We start from the raw sequence: 19,557 nt of genomic DNA, 5'->3' as shown, positions 1-19,557 counted from the left end.
CATCTGTATTTAAGATTATATTTCCATAGTAAGGATAGATGGGAAGAAGGCTTTGTATACACACAAAAGCGAGTAACTAAGAAAGTTGTTGGAATTCCATTAAGTTGTATGAATTACATGAAAGAGAACGCTGATGAGCATGGGCTTTTTAAAATAGAAATTGATGTAAAATAGAAGTGAGGGTCATGATATTTATCTAATGTACATATTGTTTGTCCTAAAGCAAACAAACATAAAACTAATTTCTTCAATACATACTTTGTCTTTTAGCAGCTAGGCAAATATTTTCCATTTTATTTTTCATTTGTGCTATAATCACCATGATTACATGTGCCAATTATATGAATCTGTGAGGCAATTGGAACTGACACACCTTCATTCATCGGCACCTTTTAACAGAGGTCAACACAGTTCTAATCAGTGTTAGCTTTTGTTTCAATTTTGGACAACCAATGAAAGGAGGAAAGATGGGCTTAGGAAGTAACAAACATTTTTTATTAGCATGTTGGTTTGTGTGTATAATTCATTTCAATAGCAAATCACTAAATGCAGAAACTGCATGATCTGTTGAACATAGTTCAGATCATGATGGATTTTAATTCCATTTTTGTTTATAACTAAGTGTTCTGTGTTTTTAGACAGAGCTAAAGTTTGTTCTCACAGGATTTAGCTTCAGTTTGATACCTGCCTAGTGCCTTGGTGAACTCGAAAGGAATTGCAAATAGAAACACTGAAAACCAGGAAGGAAAAAAGTTTCATCTAGGGGGTGGAAAAATGCTTTTAAAAGATCAAGGGCAAAAATGTTCTAAATTCTTTAAAAACTAGCTCACTTTGGATTTTCATTCTCTAAGGAGTCCTAAGGATTGTAGAAAGGAATAGATTTTCATGACTACTTTTTTTGCAGAAATATTGAGTTTCAAGCAATAAAGCAAGAAATTTTGTGCTCTCCAGCCTCTCAGCTAGTGAGGGACTATCGTTTTAGCCAGATGTTCAAAGGAAATGAGTTAACATTTTCTATCAAAATGTTAGCTTCCTCTAGAGAAAATGTCACTTGTCAAAAGCATCTTTTCTCATTTCGCACAATCTAATAGGAAACACCTTGTTCAACTGCATTCATATTTCTGTTTCCCTGTGCTGGCTGGTGAATGGATAAACTGTTGTCTACAGATAGAAGCAAAACAGTGATGGTAGGACATGCTGATTTTTAATTTTTGCTGTTAAAATTAATTCCTTGTTGGCTTTGGGCAACTTACTTCAGCCTTTTGTTTAATGCATCATTTAATCTATGAGATGGCAAGGGCAGCAGTAGTTATTATTTCATATGGTAGTAAGAGTAAGAAGTGAACCTTTCAAGTTTAACATTGTGTTTGGGATTTATTTTTAATGCTTTAGAACAGTTATCCTTAAATCAACATAACTAAAGTGTGGGTGTCTAAAAATATCTTCTAGTTCTGATTCCTTCTGATATGACTGAAGTTCTGTCTTCCTCTTAACCTTTCATTTTGTGTTTAACTATCTTTGAGAGAAAATGGTTTGGTTAAGGAGCATCCTTCTAACAAACAGATGCGTATCTTCTCTAGAGTTCCCTTCTTTGTCTTTCTGGTGTTCAAGGAAAACCAATTATATGGCTGCCAACGGAAAATTCCATTTGCATCTCTAATGTACAATTCATTATTCTTCTAGACTAGGATAGAATATTTCCTATGGAAGGGACCTACAGTGATTACCAGTCCAACTACCTGAGCAATTCAAGGCTGCCCAAAAGTTAAAGGCTGTTGTAAAGGGCATTGTCCAAATGCCTCTTAAAGAGGCTTGGGGTGTTGACCACCTCTCTAAGAAGCCTGTTCAGTGTTTGTCCACACTCTCAGTAAAGAAATGCTTTCTAATGTCCAGTCTAAACCTGCCCTCGTGCACCTTATATGTTATAGGATAGACAGTATTTTTTGCTAGACTGGTATGTCTGGAAACAGTTAGCAAGTTCTTCAGGTTGGAAGCAGAGGTGGAGTTGTCCTGGGTGGTGCTGACTTTTGCTTTTGTGTTGTCCAGATGGTGATGGCTTTTTGCCCTCTACATGCTTCCCTCGAACTCCCCACTGTCTGTTTATTCTAGACTGTACTTTGTATAATTGTCTGTGAGGATGTTAGTGGAGACAGTGTCAAAAGCCTCACCAAAATTACGGTAAACAACATCCATTATTCTCCCCTCCTCTGCTGAGCAAGCCACCTTTATGTAGAAGCCTATCAAGTTGGTTAAGCACCACTTACCCATCATAAATCCATGCTGCCTACTCTTGATGTCCTTTTTATCCTTCATATGTTTGAAAATGGTTTCTGGGATAACTTGCTGTGTCACCTTCAAAGGAATGAGGTGAAGTAGAGCAGCCTGTAGCTCTATGAATCCTCCTTCTTGTCCTGCTCTAAGATAGGAGTGATGTTTTATTTTTTCTTTCCTCACAGTCCTTTTAGCAACTACTAAGATGGTAGATAAATAATTTGGGGGAAATCTTTTTAGTAATCTTTATCAGAAACATGTTCCTATGTGTGAAGGAAAACCTACTTATTCTTTAGGGCCTTTATTTCAATTTTTCTACAATTTAAATTCTTCTAGCAAGTAAAAGGAAACATTATCTTTAGCAAGTGTGTATTTCATTTGGTTCAGTTGTGTATAGGAGGAGGTCATCAGAGTTAAGAAAGACTGGTGAAGACAGGTATCCTGAAATGTTTTTTCATGTAAAGGAAAGCATAGGAAGCTGCTGGTAGGAGGCTCATCTGAGCTCTTCTATAGTACAAAAGTGCTTGCTGATTTTTGGCTTCACTGTTTAAAACAAGTGAGATAAATCTAGTGAGATGTACATAATGGAGCTGTGTTTCATGTATGTAATTGCTAAGTTGAAGCAACAGTATTGCCGTGCTTCTAAAGGCTAAAGATAGAAACTGATACAATAGTAGTCCTATACAACAAACATGTAGCTCTTCTGCTACAAGTTACCCTTTTTTGTTCATGAATGTCTTTAATTGCAGCATTGATTAGAGTTGCGTGTTCACAAAAAGGGAAAATTGACTCCTGCTGAGAGTAGGTGGGGGATTAGGTTTTTCATGAACAAACCATCTGCTTCTGTGTATACTGAAGACATATTGAATGTTTCCTTGAAAATAGTGCGACAATTTGAGTCAATAAACAGGTTCTACTTGTGTCTAATTCTTGAAACAGAGTTAATCTGTCTGCAAGTTTGATCTGATAATCATCACTGACAGAAATAAATGTTGTTCTACTTTTATTCCTCCTTGGTTTATTTTTATTTCAGGTAACCTATGATCTTATGTGACAAGAATGCTTTTGTTTTAGCCATGGATTTAAAATGAGGGGGGGAGGGAAGGGGGGGGCAACAGGGTGGCTTCTGTTTATCTTTTTGTTTTTCTCATTACCTCAGCTGTAACACTGTGAGCATTGCTGTAAAGGTCAGCTGTGCTGTTGAACAGGTAACTGGAACCAATTATAATTGGGTAAAAATACAACATTATAGGGCTTTTTTTGTATGCAATACGAAAATATTTATAGCCTTTGGTTTAAGACTTTAAATGACTCAATGCATTACTGTATGAAAGAAATTCCCCACACTTTTAAACTGTACCGCTTGGCTAATGTGATTCTTTATTGGTTGGCATTGGCTGAGATTATTTATCTGTTATGCATATTATAAATGCTTCTTCTGGTTCTATGTTTTAGGTTTAAAAATATCTGGAGAGAGATTAAGGGGTTCAACAAGTAACGCTCTAATGGATGACAGCGAATTTCCTCCAAATGATCTGCAAATAGACTCAAAGGACAGTCTTACTGCTAACTATAGGGTAGAAAGTTTGGCATCTCATTTGTTTCCTTCAGCTGATGAAAATGAAAATCAACTTGACAGTGATGGGAATGAAGTTCTGACCAGTAGCAGCTTTGCTATGGGACGACAGGATAAAGGTGAACAGGATAACATCAATAATAATGAGAATATGGACAGTGGAGACTGTATCCCAAGCTGTAAGGAAAGTGAGACTGAGAGATCTGTAAATGTCCATATGGACCCTCAGCTGGAGGAAAAGCCTATTACAGAAAAACAGCCAGGTGGAAAAAGAAGTCCAAGAAGCAAAAGAAGCTCCAGTAAAAAGTCTAAAGGTACTTTATTTTAAAAGTTTTTATTCTGTTTACTTAAAAAATAACATTCTAGTTTAAATCTGTGAGCTAATAAAAAAATTATACATTACCAATACATACCAGTTATACATACCAATTTCTGTTAGCATTTCACTACAGGTTTGGTGGGTTTTGGTTTGTTTTCCTTTTTTTTTCCAGAAGTGCTAATGGTACTTAACCAGCTTCAACTGTAGATGTTTTCACCTTCTGTATTTAAACAGTGGCTATGTAGAAAGTGTAACACATCAAGTAAACAGGAGTAGAGGATGTACACGGTTTCAGTAAGGAAACTGGGCTGGCTTCCAAATCAAAATAGACAGAAATTCAGGTAATATGGTTTTATTCATTTGAACATTGTGATCAAGTGCAAGATTTCTGTGTCTTGATCCAGTGTCAAGGTTTGACATTTTGTTATGAGTACCAAATAGTTTGATCTTGCCCTCCTGTTGTCAAAATTTACTTACATTTTTCAAAGCTTAACAGATAGTCCTAGGATGTGTGTTTTGGTAATGAACTGTTAAAAAAGTGTGTTCCTACCAATTTTTGATGTTATTTTGTCTTTACAGGTTTTGGATATGTATTGGATAAGGAAAATGTGATGTTTATTCTATGTCCTTAGATGAGATCCTTCTTTCCTTTTTGAAGGAGTAGGATTTCTTGTAACACAAACTGTTATTATATTAGGGTTTTGCCATCTATCCTAAAGCTTATGTGTCATAGTGCTGTAAATATATTGATTAAAATCAGTGTGTTTCATGCATAGGTTTCTTCGAAAGCTACTTGGAACAACTGATTCATGCCTGCTTTTTTCCCCCCACATGCATTTTAAAATGGATTAGAATTTTCCTTATAAATGGCAAGTCTTTTGTGACCTAATCTGAAAACTGATTATGATCAGTTGACAGATGATAAAATAGGTAAAGATGGGAAAAGAAGGAAGCCTTGTGTTCCATATCTTGTACGTATAGGCAAAATCTAGAAGAGAAAGATAATATTTTCTTGTGGAGATAAGAGCATTTTGAAATCTGTCATTATAGGGAGAATGATTTCTTAATACCTTTCTGCACCATTTAATACGTATTTATTTAATTTGTAGATTTAAGGTTTAATAATAACATAAAATATTTAAAATCAGATTGGCAGAAGTAATTGAGAATCGATCATCTGTATGATGGGAATAACAAAAAACAAGTTGATGAAAAGTTACAAGGTAGCTGAAGCACAGTGAGAGGAAGAAAAGGAAAAAAACTCACCTAAACTCTGAAAGTTCAACTTTACCCTTATTCTCTCTCCATTAGTATGTGTTCTGGTAGATAAATGCAATGAACTGATGCAGAAATACCACAAAATGAGCTGTCCACAGTAGAAGGAAGTTTTAAGACAAAAAACAGATTTCTGAAATAATAGAAAATTTCGTGGAAAAATCCAGCGACTTAAAATACCACACCAGAGAACATCCTACCTGCAAAATTATTTAGAGTTTTGTTGAATTGTTATGAATAAATCTTACTACTTTATTAATAAGGGACCTTGATTGTTGTAGAGGAAGATCAAAATATAAAATTACTTTGTATCTCCCATTGTTTATGGGCTAATATACATTTACTTTTTTAGATACGCTCATATGATAGTTCTTCTGTTTTCACACAATGCAGTGACTGTGTCATGATTTCTTGATGTTGCAAATGTCTTTATTTTAGTGACAATCTTCCACTTCACTTCCAATGCCAGCTATTTTAAATGATTCCTGAATATCCCTCTACGTAAACTAGCTTTTATGTCTTTGTACCAACTCAGTTTAAAAGAGAGAATAATCAAACTAGAGTGGAAGATCCCTGAGTGGGTGACAGCAGAGCACCAGACAAGCAAGCTGGAATTTCAAACTAAGTTATTGCATAGCATGTATTATGGTGATATTAAAAAAAAAACTATTGAGAAATCACGAAGGAGTTACTTTGACTCATAACTAAAGAATAGATTTATGAATCTTTTTCTCTTTCTCTACAAGCACTCCTGTTAAGGTTGCTGTTAAATGTTGCCATTCTGGAAAAGATGACGTTTGACTTAAAAAGCATATTGTTCGTACTCCTCCTCTTGCTAGTGACTAAAGCAATCAATGTGGAATATGGAAAATTATGTTTTGCTCATTTCTGCTTACTTGGGACTTGCTCAGCAGAGTATTGGTGGTCATTAGAGAAGCCAGTCTTTCAACATGTTTTTAATTTAGAAGAAGGAGAAAGCACTCACACTTGCAATGTGTTTGAAATCCTCTAAATATTTGTTGTAAAAAACATAAACAGTTACAAGTTTGATTATTGTCTTTCTGTATATGCATGGAATGTGTTGGAGCTAGAATTATCCTAGCTTCTACTATCACTAGGCTGGAATGCAAGATTAAGAATCACCATATCTGGTTGAAAATTCACTCATTTCAGTATTTTCTCTGACAGTGGCCAATAAGGGATGTGTAGGTGAGAGTATAAGGACAAGGCAGAGATGCAGTGATTTGTTTGCATGTTCTGCTTGACATCTACAATCTACAATTATTCATTCAGGACTTTACCAAGTGGGAATTGATAGACTGTAATACCTTAGAGTGAATTTGTCACCTGACTTACAGTTGGTTTTTTGCATCCATTTCGGTGTCCTAGAGTAAATAGTTCAAAGATTTCATTTCTTTATAGTTTGAAGAAGCACCTCCTTTTAGCTCTTTTGATGCTGCAATAGACTTATTAAATTGACAAGTCTGTAGCTTCTAGATCCCGTTTTTTTCTGACATTCTTTTGTATCTAATTATAGTTTTGAATATACTATGATTATCTATGTTTAAGGAGGACTGGTGATCAAAGAACTGATGTAAATTTAAATTGATGAATTTAAACTTTGGTGATTATTCATTTAAACTTTGGTGATTATTCATACTGTGATTCCTTGTAATGAATCATACTAAGTGCAGTAGAGATAGTAATTCATGAAGTGTCATCTGTTTCAATGTATTTTTGTAAATGTGGACATGAAATTATCCCTGTTCTCTGAAAATAAGGTCATCTTTTTTGAAAACATCAGTCCTGGCTTAACTAGTAACTTAATATTGTAAAATCAGTGTGTAATTCCTTAACGTAGGATAGCATAGTAACTTGCATGGAATTTTTTTCCCCAAGTTAAATTCTGCAATATACACTTTTTCTTATAGATTATTCAACTTATTTCTGAAAGCAGCTTGAAGGTGGAGGAAGGAAGGAAGTGGTGTGATTGGGATGGATTTGGTGTTGAAGCAAATGAAATATATGAATATAAGTTTGTCAAATTTTATGAAAATTCAAGCAATGTTATTTTATTTAGGGTTCTGTGCCACACTAAACAAGATTTGGGGTTTGCTCAGTTAAAGCTGTATCTTTAACACCAACACTTTTGTCTTAAAACCTCTTCTCTTGAAAATTAATGGTTTTTAAATACTTGCTGATGTTTGGGGGTTTTTTGTTTGTTTGTTTGGGGTTTTTTTAAATAGTTCTTGAATGAATCAGTCTGAACCAGCTTTCTGATTCTGGGTACCAAAGAATGTTTAAAAAAGAGATTGCCATATGTTTTCTCTATTAGAAACTTCTGTTACTGGTGACTTGAGGTAATGCTTCTGAATGTGAAAACTAAAATTCAATTGAGAAACAGAGGACAATATCCATAATTGCATTTTGGTAACAAATGCCTCATACTTGCACCTCTGACTGATTTTCAGGCAGGTGGCAAGTGCATCTTAATTTCATAGACTTGCAGTACTGATAAATAAAAATCTTTGAGGCATATTGAAAAATGTGTTTGTCATTTTTATTCACAAAATTTGACCTTTTTGCAAACATGGGGCTGCTTCTGTGGACTGTTGGGGAAATTGTAGGAAAGTTTGCTTCTCCTCATGTCTTAGGAAACATTGGCACACTCAGCTGGGCCTAGATGATGTCAGTCGAAACATCTGTGAGCCTGGCAGAGCAAAAACTTGAACCCAGCTCTCTGTCCCATGCCTAGTGAACACTCTGGCCACTGATACCTTCTGTGTCTTTTCACATATATTTTCATAAAGGCTTTGCTTTCTATTCTACTATGAAGTAAATATCAATGCTTTATAAAGTGAGAAAGTTAATCCTTCCTTATTAAAAAAATCAGAAAAATATATAAGATACCAGTCTTCAGTAAAAAAAATAAATTAATCTGCTTTGGACAGCTTGATTGATTTAACGAAAAAGTAGTTTGTTTTCAAGAATAGGGAGAAAAAATAAATAGGGATCTTAGCCCATCACACCTTTATGTTGAAATAGCATTATTAAGTGTTACTATAAAAGCTCTTTGTTATAGTGCTACTAAGGCACAAATGTTGTCTTGTATTAAAATCCAACAAGGTAGAATTAACTTGAATGACTGTAAGATCTTGTTTTCAGAATCAGGGAAGTATGTATTAGCAACAGTATCATGATAACATAATTAAGGTTTTTCATGACAGTTGCTATTGAGCATATTTCCGTCAATGTTCTTGTTTTGATATGACAGGTGATTATTAGCTGCTTAATAAAGTGCAGTTTGAAGTGATGTTTCATTTCTTAATTTGTTCTTCTGAGATGTTTTGAGTTTGCCAGAACATGTGGACCCTCATTTCTGTTTTCATGATCATGTGCTGAACAGGAAGCTATATTTTTTAAGACAGCCCTAATTCCATCTCCAGAAGTATTTCCTGGTTTGTATCTTGCATCTAGTTATGTCTCTTGTTGCTTCTGACCCACAGGAAGCTCAAATAAATGCCGGAAAATCAGAGATGTGCATTAATATTGGAAAAGCAATGTTAAGTTACACCCATATTTTTTCTGGCAGTACGCCCTGTGAAAATAACCACCCACAGAGATTATAAGTACTCATGACCTGGGTAGTTTATTTAGTAAAGAGTTTAAAATAACCAAAAGTAAAACTGAAGCCTTCAGTGGACAAGCTAACGCCTTTCTAATGCCCTAAATCTTACAGCTGAACCATCAGTAAAGGGTCTCAGTTGCAGTAAACACAAGGGGGTCTGAAACCCAGTACCCAAGCTGTAGACATAAAGTGTGGTGGTTACTTGAAACAGTGCCCCCACCTGTCCTGCTTTTAAATGATAACATGATTTTCAGAAAATGGATGTAGCTGGGGAACAATAACATACTCATCATGACTTCAGTTTCTAAAAACTTATTGTGCACATTTGTGGCCAACTTCTCTAAATTGTTTTTACAAATTAGTGGATTTTTTTAGAAGTTCAGTTCTATGTACATCTATCAAATTTAATATTGTTTTTGGGGAAAAAAAGGTGTTCATTCATTGGTGGAATCAGCTGTAATTTTCTGGTTGCTCATAAGACTGTGTGTTATAGGAAGCTTTTAGGTGTTCTCTGATCTTGGTGAGATACTGATCCAGTCAGTATGTGGGTAGTTGATTTCTCCCAGTACTGCTGTCACTAGTACTACTCTACACTTCTTCGCTTATCTCATTTAATATTTTCTCATAACTGACATATTAATGATCAGAAATACACTACAAATATTGCATTTCTAACAATAAAATACGGGATTTTCACCCAGAAAAATTTTCCTGTAATATTTTTATACTGTTTTGCTTTAAGTCATCCTTCATATATCCTCCACTTGCATGTTTGACTTTTTTGAGTTTGATAAAATTGAAGATAAGCAACAGTGAACTGCCAGGGGACATACCACTGAGAACTGAGTTTTCTGTCTAGCAAGAAGTTCTGGAATATAAATTCAGTTTAAATGTCATTGTTACTAGCGTAGATCAGCACTGTTGGCTCATTCCCTGGACTCTCAAACAAACTGTCCAACTGTCTAGAGGGGTATTCCTTTTCACTCAGCTGGACAGTCCCCCTGGACATCTCTTCCCCCCAGTAGAATCCCCCACTATCATCATCTGCATCTTTCTATCCTTTAAGATCTTGTCAGTGTGTTATCATCAGAACAGGAACAGGTCAAATTTTCCTTCCTGCCTTGCATCTGCCCATCCTCAGGACACCTCCTTATACAAGGTCCTTGGCAGGATTGAAGAGGCAAACTGAGAACCTCATTCACACTGTCCTCACCTATCTGCTTTTTGCCTTTTCTGAGCGAAACTCTGTTATAAACAACTCTATTTTCTGCTGTACTACTGTTCAGTCTTAATGTAGAAATTTGACTACCTGGATCTGAGTATTGATTTTTCAGCTAGAAGTTCAACACCAGTCACAACACAATATCTTTTTATGTCATCCTGGTCTCTTATTAATAAACTCTGTGGAACACTTTAAGTGTTTTGGTTTGGTTTTTTTCCCCCCTAAGTTAAAGCAGGGTCCCAGTTAGAAGTGTACAAAAATATCTGATGTATGTTGCTGTGTTCTTTCAGGTAGGTGAGCTGATGGTGAGACAGGCCTGTCACAACTAATTCTGACAGGGACAGTATTTTGTTTACTTGCAGGGATGTTATTTAAGATACTAGGTTTTTATTCATGGCTTTATATTGAAATTTACTATAAAAACCAACTCCTTATATTTTTTTGAATCCTAACCCAAGTTCTTGTCCTTTTTAAAGGAATTTCTACAGCAGGAACTGCAACAATCAAGGAGGAAAATACTCTTATTACAGATACAGATTCTGTGCAGGTTGAAGAGGCTGTTGAAGCAAAGGAAAACTTTCACCCAGAAGAACAAAACCAAATGTTGCAGTCTCTTTTCTCTTTGCTCCGTGACGAGGTTGAGCAGATGGATTCAAAGATACTGCCCCTGTGTCTGCATCAGGTACTTCCTGTGATTCTGGGTTGCTGCACCAAATATTGTTTTAATTTGAGATTTTATTTGTTAGGAAAAAAGGCAATAAATGCAATAAATACCGTGGACTGGATATTTTGATGGTCAAGGCAAATATCTCCTCTAAGGTCTTCTAATATCTGTTAAGTTATAAATTGCCTTGTAAGTATATTCTGCAGTTAAAGGAAACTCTTAAACATGGGTTTTCTAATTCCCCAAATGGTGAAATTCTAGTTTGGCAAGAATTTAGGAAAATCACTGTTCAGTATAAATTAAATATGGTTTGTAATACGCTGATATAGGTACAAGAGAGCAAATACGTAAATAACATTTTAAACCTAGATTTGTTTTTACTGTTGCAGACTTCTTTCATGCATGAATGCTAAGATTCAAAGTGTTTACCTTTATATAAGCACATTTGCCAAACCTGCAAGACCAAAGCAAAAACAGTGCAGTTTGAAAAGCAATCTTGTTTATTAACTGGCCAGTGTGCAGGTGTTTTTTTTCTGATGGTTATGATGCAGAACAAATATGTGGATAGGACTTAATGCAGTATTAATTTATAGCTTAGTTGTGTCAGACTAAGAGTGGACTGGAAGAGTTTTCATTTGACTGTGCTGTCTTATATGGACAATATGTAGATATTATATGTGCCTGATTTAACTTAGTTGGATTATCTTTATTTTGGAAAGTTGGATGATTTTGATATTTTAAATTTCTAAACTGCAATCACACTCCTGCATTCTTATTCTCTGATACAAATAAGCAATTATATTTGAGAAAGGTTTCTCTTCAGTTGTTGCATATTATAGGTAATTTACCTTTGACATAGAATTTTAAATTATTTTTTTTAATCTGTGCTTCAGCAAAGGTATTTGATACTGTTCCTTAACTTAGTGAAACTTGGCTTTAGGGTTAACTGTTTATACTTTTAGACATATCTGAATTTGGTGGTCGTTCATGAGTCAGTACAAAGGCCATTTTTGGGAAACAACACGGGGCAAAAACTTCAAAACACTTTACAAACACCAAGAGGTGTCATCAGAACATGATGGAGGTGAAATCTTGTTTGTTGCTTTTTAGATGAGTAAGTCCCTACCCTAAGGGTAAGAACATTTTGAAAGTCCTACAGGAACTGTGACAGAATCTGCATTTCCAGATTCAAACATGTACATTTTGAATGGACTGTTTGAAAGAAAGCTAGCAGAACTTATTGTGGGGAGGACAGAGGGGAAAAGATTTTAAATTTAGCATTCATGTAAAGTGAGTCTATTAAGAATTTTTTTCTTTTTCTAGTGAATTAACCTGTCATCTTCAGTCTTTTTTTTTTTTTTTAGATTGCTAGCTAATACAGCCTGCCAGTAACTTTTTTTTATGCCAAGTCTAGCAAATAGTCTTATATCACATTCTGGTTTTATTCTGTATGATAAAATTCAATGCAAAATCAAGAGCTGTGTCAGATGTTCTGGAGAATTAATAATCTACAGCGTTAGTGGAAAGTCTGTATTGAGTATTTAAAGGCTGTGGAATATTGGGGACTGTTCTAAGGTTTAACTTTTAATTAAAATGGGATCTGATTTTTTTTCCCTGTCTTAAATGAGATTAATTTGATTTGTTTAGCATTTGTTACAGAATCTAATTTATTCATAAGACGTAGAAATAGAGTTTTGATAGCTCTAGAAATCCTTAGAAGACTACTGTGGAATGCAGACAAAATGTGCAAATAAAGAACCTTAGAAATCACTTACCAATTCTTGTTTGAAGGTAATGGGCTCAGAATGGTCTGGTGGCTATTAATAAGGCTGAGAGGCAGGAAAACATACAATTTGTAGTCTCGACTCATCTATCAAGTTGCTGTATTTTTTTGTGCAATCATCTTTAGACTTTTACAAAAGTACCTACTTGTTAAGCCTTTTGTATTATGATTGAATTGATATCCCAAAGATTTTGAGACTGCATTTTCATGTGCTCCCACAGAAATCATTGGAGTATCATCTATGAGGGACCTCAACCAGAACGTTCTGGTCTCAGGGTGCCTGCAATTCCTGGACACATTTTGCTAGCATGGCCCTTGCCTCACCATGCATGGCAAATAGGAAGACTGCCAACATTCACTGTCCCTGAAGACTGATTAGTTGTTCGTAAAGGTCACTGATAGTGCAGAGTTCTGTAGAATAAAATATTTTTACTTTTGAGGTTATGTTTTTTGTATTTCATTGCATTCATAAACAAAGCTGTCAGTATTCCTCAGCTGCCTATGAAAGCCTGCACAGCTCTCTAGCAAGCACAAATAAGTTGTTGTGGCAATTGTCAACAATTATTTGTGTAAAGGGAGGAATTGGAAGAAAAAAGTTTCAGTTACTACGTTAGCTTTTCTATACAGTGTTACATCTTTTCTTTTCCAGGAGTCAGCTAGCTTTTCTATGATATTCCCCACTAACAGCTGTGTCAAAGTGAAATTCTGATTAAAAATATGTTCATTTTCTGACTGCCTGTGGATGCTTGCTTTCTCTGAGCTGGTTGCATGGCCTTAGTGACATGAGGTAGAGGATCTTTAAGGTTTTTTTTCCACACAGTAGAGCAGCTTCAGGAAAGAAAGTGGCATAAGGCTGATGCAGGGGTATTACCTGGCTCCTGTGGATAGGCTCAGAGTAATACAGAAAAAAGTTCAGAACTTGAGTCCTTTTAGGTTTATCTCATGAATTTCAAATATTCATATTTTACACAGAATTTGAAATATTTGTTGTAATTATCTATTGTGAAAAGGATATAAACAGGAAAGTCGTTGTTTTGTTACTTGTGCGGTGATAGGCAATATTTTTAGTGTCTTTTATCCAAAGACTGTTCTTTTCTCATCAGTCAGGAAACCTCCATTTTTCCATTTTAACATATTTCAGTGTAATACTCAGGAAAGCACAGCAATGATCTTAAAACTCTTGAACTCTGTCAGTAAACACAGTACTTTTGTGCTAGGTCATTTTAAGGCTTTTTTATATGATAACTGAAAATGTTTCTGAAATAACTTTTCTCATAACAGCATAAAACTCACTAACATTGGAGCATACCCATTTATGTGAGAGGACTTAATATTTCTTTGTTGTTTGATACTCTTTTAAAACATTTTTCTTAGAATAAGAATACATGTATTTTGTCTGAACATTCAAATTTTACCCAAACTAAATATGAACCTGCAAATCAGATGTTTAAACATGATAAAAAAGTTCACATTACATGCTTAGCACTCTCATGACAGTTATAGATTCCTAATTTTTTTTTTTTTTTGCCTTTGCAGATAGCTGAGACCTATTTTCAAGAGGAGGAATGTATCCTTTTACTTATAAAAATTGTTATACAATACTGAAATAATGTGGCATGACAATGCATAAAAGACAATTGCTTTACTGTTGACTCATATGTTTGGTCAAAAAATTATTATAGTTAAACTACTGATAATTACTTTGATATATTTCAGTAATTTTGGGAGAGAATAATCATATTAAACTTTAAAGTTAAATTACAGTTTTATAAAAAGCAGACTGGGATTTCCTCTTAGGTTTTAGGGGAAAATGATCAGGCTATAAAAAGAAGCAAGAGTGGTAAACCCTTAAGGTATATGTGATTCATTAAGATTCATCATAAATTACAGAATTTGTGCATACAGATTATTTCTTTATTATGTAATTTGTTACATACAAAATATAGCAAATAGGCAATTGTAATGGCTAAATAACAAGGCATAAGAAACCTAGTCAAATTATCTTAGCCTGTAGTACAAAACCAGAGAACTAACTGTTTCAGTATTATAAGAGCAGTATTTAAATACAGTATCCATCACTGTCTTAGAAGGCTACACTTTTGTCTCAATCATCCTAATTGTAAAGCATCCATCAGAAAATCCAAAATGCACTGCTCAAGATAAAGGCATGGAAAAATTCTGTGGTAAATCATTGCAATGCAGGGGGGGAAATACAGTAAATTTAAAATTTAAAAAGCATGATAGAAAGACATTTCCTCTTTCATCAAAGTTGCTTTAATTGAGGGGCACTCTATTTAAAGCTGATCAAAAGAAATATTTTTTAATGCAATGTACACCTGATGCGTGGAATTCAACACCACTATATAATACATATTTATGAAGGATATCTCCTCTGTACTTGCAGCCATCAGTTTCCTGAGGTTAATAAAGAACTTACTTGATCATGTTGCACTATATTAATTATCCATGACAGACATTTTAATTCATCCAGCATGGCACTTCATATTAACAATAATTCAGGGTTTGTTGCTGTGTGATCCTCTAAGGCTATCTCTCTGATCTGTAATTCTGTTTCTAATAACAGATTTCTTGAAGGCAGGGAATATTCTTTCCATTAATATTGTTGTTCATAAACCGTGTTATGTATATGTTGCATGAGGCTAACAAGACTAACAAGTACTGGTTGTGTTTTTGTAATAATTGCTCCATTATTTTAATTAGCATGAATAATAGAAAGTGTTTTTTCTGTGTGACTAAGGATGTCATTCACCGTACCTCTATCCTCATTGCATTGTAGAATTTAATTTCAAATAGCTGGTAAAACAGCTTTAAAGAGCACAACTAACAACTTAGGCTTGGTGTAGCTAGAATTATCCCGAGTATTATAAAATATGTGATTCTCAGTATGCCTTTGTGAATATATTGATAACCCTAAGGGAGGGGAAAGAGTTCTTCATATAGAAGAAAAGTAAGCAGAATCTTCAGGAAGACAAAAGGTAAGCTCAGCAGTGCAACAGTGTTGTATACAATGGTTAAGAAGGGGACAGATATTTTTCAGAAGTTTAGGCTGGAGAAATTTTTTTTAATACTGTCTCCATCTGGTCAGTAGAGAGAAGCCATATTTTCAGCTGGTCATGGTTATTGGCATATAATTGTATCTTGAGAGATACTTGCTAGTATTGGTGTAATTGTTTTGCTTTTCATTTCCCAGAGATTTTTTGGTAAGAGTTATCAACATAATAACATTTTGTTTGGGTTTTTTTCTAGAAGAATCATTTGTTGGTGTTAGGGCATGTGGGAAAAGGTAGCTGCTGAAAAGAATAGGATTTTTGTTTTTGGAACTTTTATCAACTTAGTTTACTTCTTACCTGCTGTTTTTATATCTGCTGTTTTTTACTTTCTTGCTAGCTATTATTCATTTTGATTCACTTATTTCAAATTTCAAGTGCATGATGACTTCCCTTTCAAGTATGGTGCCAAATATAAATAAATTATAACACATCCACAGATGTGTGCATTTTTCTTTAACCTTCCATTCAGATGAGAAGGCAATGAAGTTCATTCAGCTTGAACGACTGTATCATGAGCGGCTGCTTGCAAATCTTTCTTCCATACAGGAGCAGTGGGGTGAGTACCAGCTAAACTAATATGGTAGAAGAAAGAGTTATTTTAGTTTGTACTTCTAAATAATAGAGTATACATATTGCCAGATTAAAAAAGTTACATAGCAAAAGCAGCATTTCTATCAGAATTCTTCTGAGCTTATTACAAGAAATATATTCCCACTTTAGATTTGTTCGCACGTATTTTATGGTAAAGCTGCAAATAGTTTGTAATACTTTAATTATTAATGTTTTATTAATTAAGACTTAGATCAGCAGTTGTTTTCAGGTTATTTTTGGGTTAGAGTTGGTGAGTCTGATGCAATGAAAATAAAGTGTGTTGTGAAAGAGTAGGATGCCATTTTGCATATTCTGAAACAAGATTGTAGAGCATACACAGAACGGTTGTCAATATTTCTCCATTAATTAGTTTCCACTATTTGTTTTGTGTTAAGCAAATACTACTTTTATAATATTTTGAGTGCAATTACTTTGATTTCATTTAGAAAGAAAATGGAAAACTGCAGCTCCTAGTCCAGTTACGACACTGAGGAATTCAGCTAAAGAACTTAGCGGCCAAGAGCTGGAAAAACTTACTAGAGTTTGCTCTTTGCATCTACAGTAAGTATTAGAACACATTATTAATTTCCAAATACTAATATATTAGTGCAGCTGTTGTCTCCTTGCTGGTATAGGTGTTTTAAAATAGTCAGTGTCAAAATAAAAGTTGTGTCCCGCTGACTTCAATTTGGTTATAAAGTGATGGTTCTTTTGGGTATGTAACTAAAATATCTTTGTATAGTGACACACATGGGATTGTACCCATCAGGAAGGTGAAGATCTGTTATTTCATGGGTGAATGCCCTACCACCTAGACATTGATTTTAAGGGACAAATGGAAAAAAATATACAAGCTACCACTGAAAAATTATTAGCCAATGACCGTAAGGAAACTAACCATATTCAAAGGCTGTGAAAAAACCTGCCAGTGACAAGAGAGATGCTCTCAATCAGATGGGGAGAGAAAATTTTTTCAAGTACATTTGCACTGACTTAGTCAATCTGAATATAACAAAAGCCAGAATGCTCCTGTTGTTCTTAAAGAGTATGATTTGGCTATCACATTTTTTCTTCTGGGTGATGACAGTGAAGTTTGAAAACACTCAGGATGATTGCCAGAACTCAGGCAGGGATGTAATATTGTTTATTTGTAGTCCAAATACCTTTGGGAGGGAGCCCCTTGGAAGCGCACTCCTGCGTTTCCGCAGGAAGAGGAGGCAGGTCGAGCACCGTGGTTGCATGTTTACCCCGCAGTGTGCTGCCACTGAGAGAGTGCACTCAGAGTGCCTGCAGGCTTCCTCAGCCTACATTTCCTTGCACGTGACTTTGCAAGCCCACAGAAAGATTTAAGATCCGAGTCTGTTGCGATTTATATGCTGCAATGAGCAGCACCTCCCTATAGTCACCTGGATTGTCACCTTGCTGAGAATAATTCTGCTTTCTTCTTCATTTTACTTATGAAATATCACTCTGTGTTCTGAGACACCCTGCAATTTGATAAAAAATTAAGACTCGTGTTCATCTGCCATGATTAGTGCTCTATATTTAATATTATTACTCTTTGAAACTCTCTAGGCAAAAGCTTGATTGCTTTTATTGTTTCATATGGGGTTTTTTTCCTAAACTTTAAACTCAATTTACTTTTTAATTAAAATTACACTTATTACACTTTAATATTGAATGAATAACATGCAGGTCTTGGAAAATATGAACATTTCGCTTTTGTAATTGAAAGTAATTTTTCTGATTGCTAAGGTTTTACAGCTACATACTGGACATGTTTATTCTTTAAAGATAGTTTTGAGTGTCCCTTATTTGAAGTTTAAATGGTAAAATTTAAAAGTCAATGTACCTTTTAAAAGTTTTTGTTAGACTATGAACATCGGTACTTTTCCCTTCTATCTCTCCTATTTTTTTCAATAGATTTAAATAAAATGCTCTGCAATTTATCTTCATTGTTATATGAAAGACTGCATGATAGACTGTGTGTGATAAATCACATTGTGCGTGAATCTCCACACAGTTTGCCAAGTCCACACTGACTGTTAGCAGTGCTGATCCACCTCTGAATCTGAGTGGAATCAGTGGGAGCTGCTGTACCTTACAGTACCCAGAAATTGTGTCCCAGTCTGTGGAGAGGGGAGTATGTTTTGTGGGGATTTTTTTCCATTCTTCAATCTCTGCCATAGTGATCAGTATTTTTAATAGTATATTAAATATACTATTAAATATACTATCTATATAAATAGATATCAAGTCCTGACATGATTTTTAAAGTTGGTAGAGTTCCTTCTGAGCATAAACTTTCACAGGGATTCACATTTCCTGATACGTTGCGGTAAATTTTTTTCTGACTTCTTGATTAGGTGGAGCAATGTGAGGGTGAATTGGTCTTCTGATGATATTCCCACAAGTACAGATGTATGCTAGCATGCTAACACTGTCTCAATGTAAGAAAAGTTCTGGGCTAATTTTAGAGCAGAGTAAAAAGTTTGTAAGATTTCAATTACATTTATTATTAAGAATGTTGCTAGTAGGTTGTTCAATTTATTCTTTTTTCTTTATTGCTGCAGGCCACAGGCATCCAAAAATAAGGTAAGCAGCTGTTCAATTGCATTCTGCTTTGTCAAAAAATGGTAATAAATATATTTCAAAAAATTATCAGATAAAATCTTTCAATTTTTGGAGGTGTTTTAAGTTTGAATGTCTCCAAAAGTCACAGCATTCCCATTTAATTCCAAAAATTACAGGAAAAACTATCATATTTTACAGTTATTAGCTGCCGAAAATACATGGGAAAGCAGTTGTTTGCCTCAGTTAATGGAATCCAAAAATTTAAAGGAAAGAGAAGCTGCTGCTTTTAAATCAGGTATGTGTATATGTATGTACGTGTGCATACATTTGTTTTAAATGTTACACTATAATGATATATTCCTATAAATGCAATGAAGCTATTTCATTTGAATCTACAGCATTTGTTGGATTTCCACAAATGGATTAAGTTGGGTTTTTTTCATGACTGCACAATGGATGTGCTATGCAATTTTAATTAGTCATTGATATTCAGAATTGTAAAGTAATTCTAGCCTCCATCAAAAAAGTCTTAAACGTGCTTGCATTTAGAGCAAATTACATAAGCTACAAAATTGTATAGACC

At 34.7% G+C, this 19,557-nt stretch overlaps 1 protein-coding gene across 3 annotated transcripts in view; it reads left to right on the top strand.

Moving 5' to 3' along the window:
* Window positions 1-19,557, top strand: part of CNST (consortin, connexin sorting protein) — a 48,753-nt gene that overhangs the window by 9,980 nt on the left and 19,216 nt on the right. For all 3 annotated transcript variants that reach the window (XM_050315253.1, XM_050315254.1, XM_050315255.1), the window contains 7 exons: window positions 3,727-4,161; window positions 10,768-10,973; window positions 14,275-14,305; window positions 16,279-16,365; window positions 16,847-16,961; window positions 18,974-18,995; window positions 19,173-19,269. In XM_050315253.1, coding sequence (XP_050171210.1) covers window positions 3,777-4,161; window positions 10,768-10,973; window positions 14,275-14,305; window positions 16,279-16,365; window positions 16,847-16,961; window positions 18,974-18,995; window positions 19,173-19,269 — 943 coding nt within the window. In that variant the 5' untranslated portion in view covers window positions 3,727-3,776. The remainder of the gene's footprint in view (window positions 1-3,726; window positions 4,162-10,767; window positions 10,974-14,274; window positions 14,306-16,278; window positions 16,366-16,846; window positions 16,962-18,973; window positions 18,996-19,172; window positions 19,270-19,557) is intronic.

Source organism: Myiozetetes cayanensis, unplaced genomic scaffold (genome assembly GCF_022539395.1).
Source record: "Myiozetetes cayanensis isolate MyiCay16 unplaced genomic scaffold, myiCay2020 scf2-11, whole genome shotgun sequence".
In the NCBI taxonomy this organism is placed as follows: Eukaryota; Metazoa; Chordata; class Aves; order Passeriformes; family Tyrannidae; genus Myiozetetes; species Myiozetetes cayanensis.
Note: the sequence above shows the minus strand (reverse complement) of the source record. Positions and strands in the feature narration are given on the sequence as shown.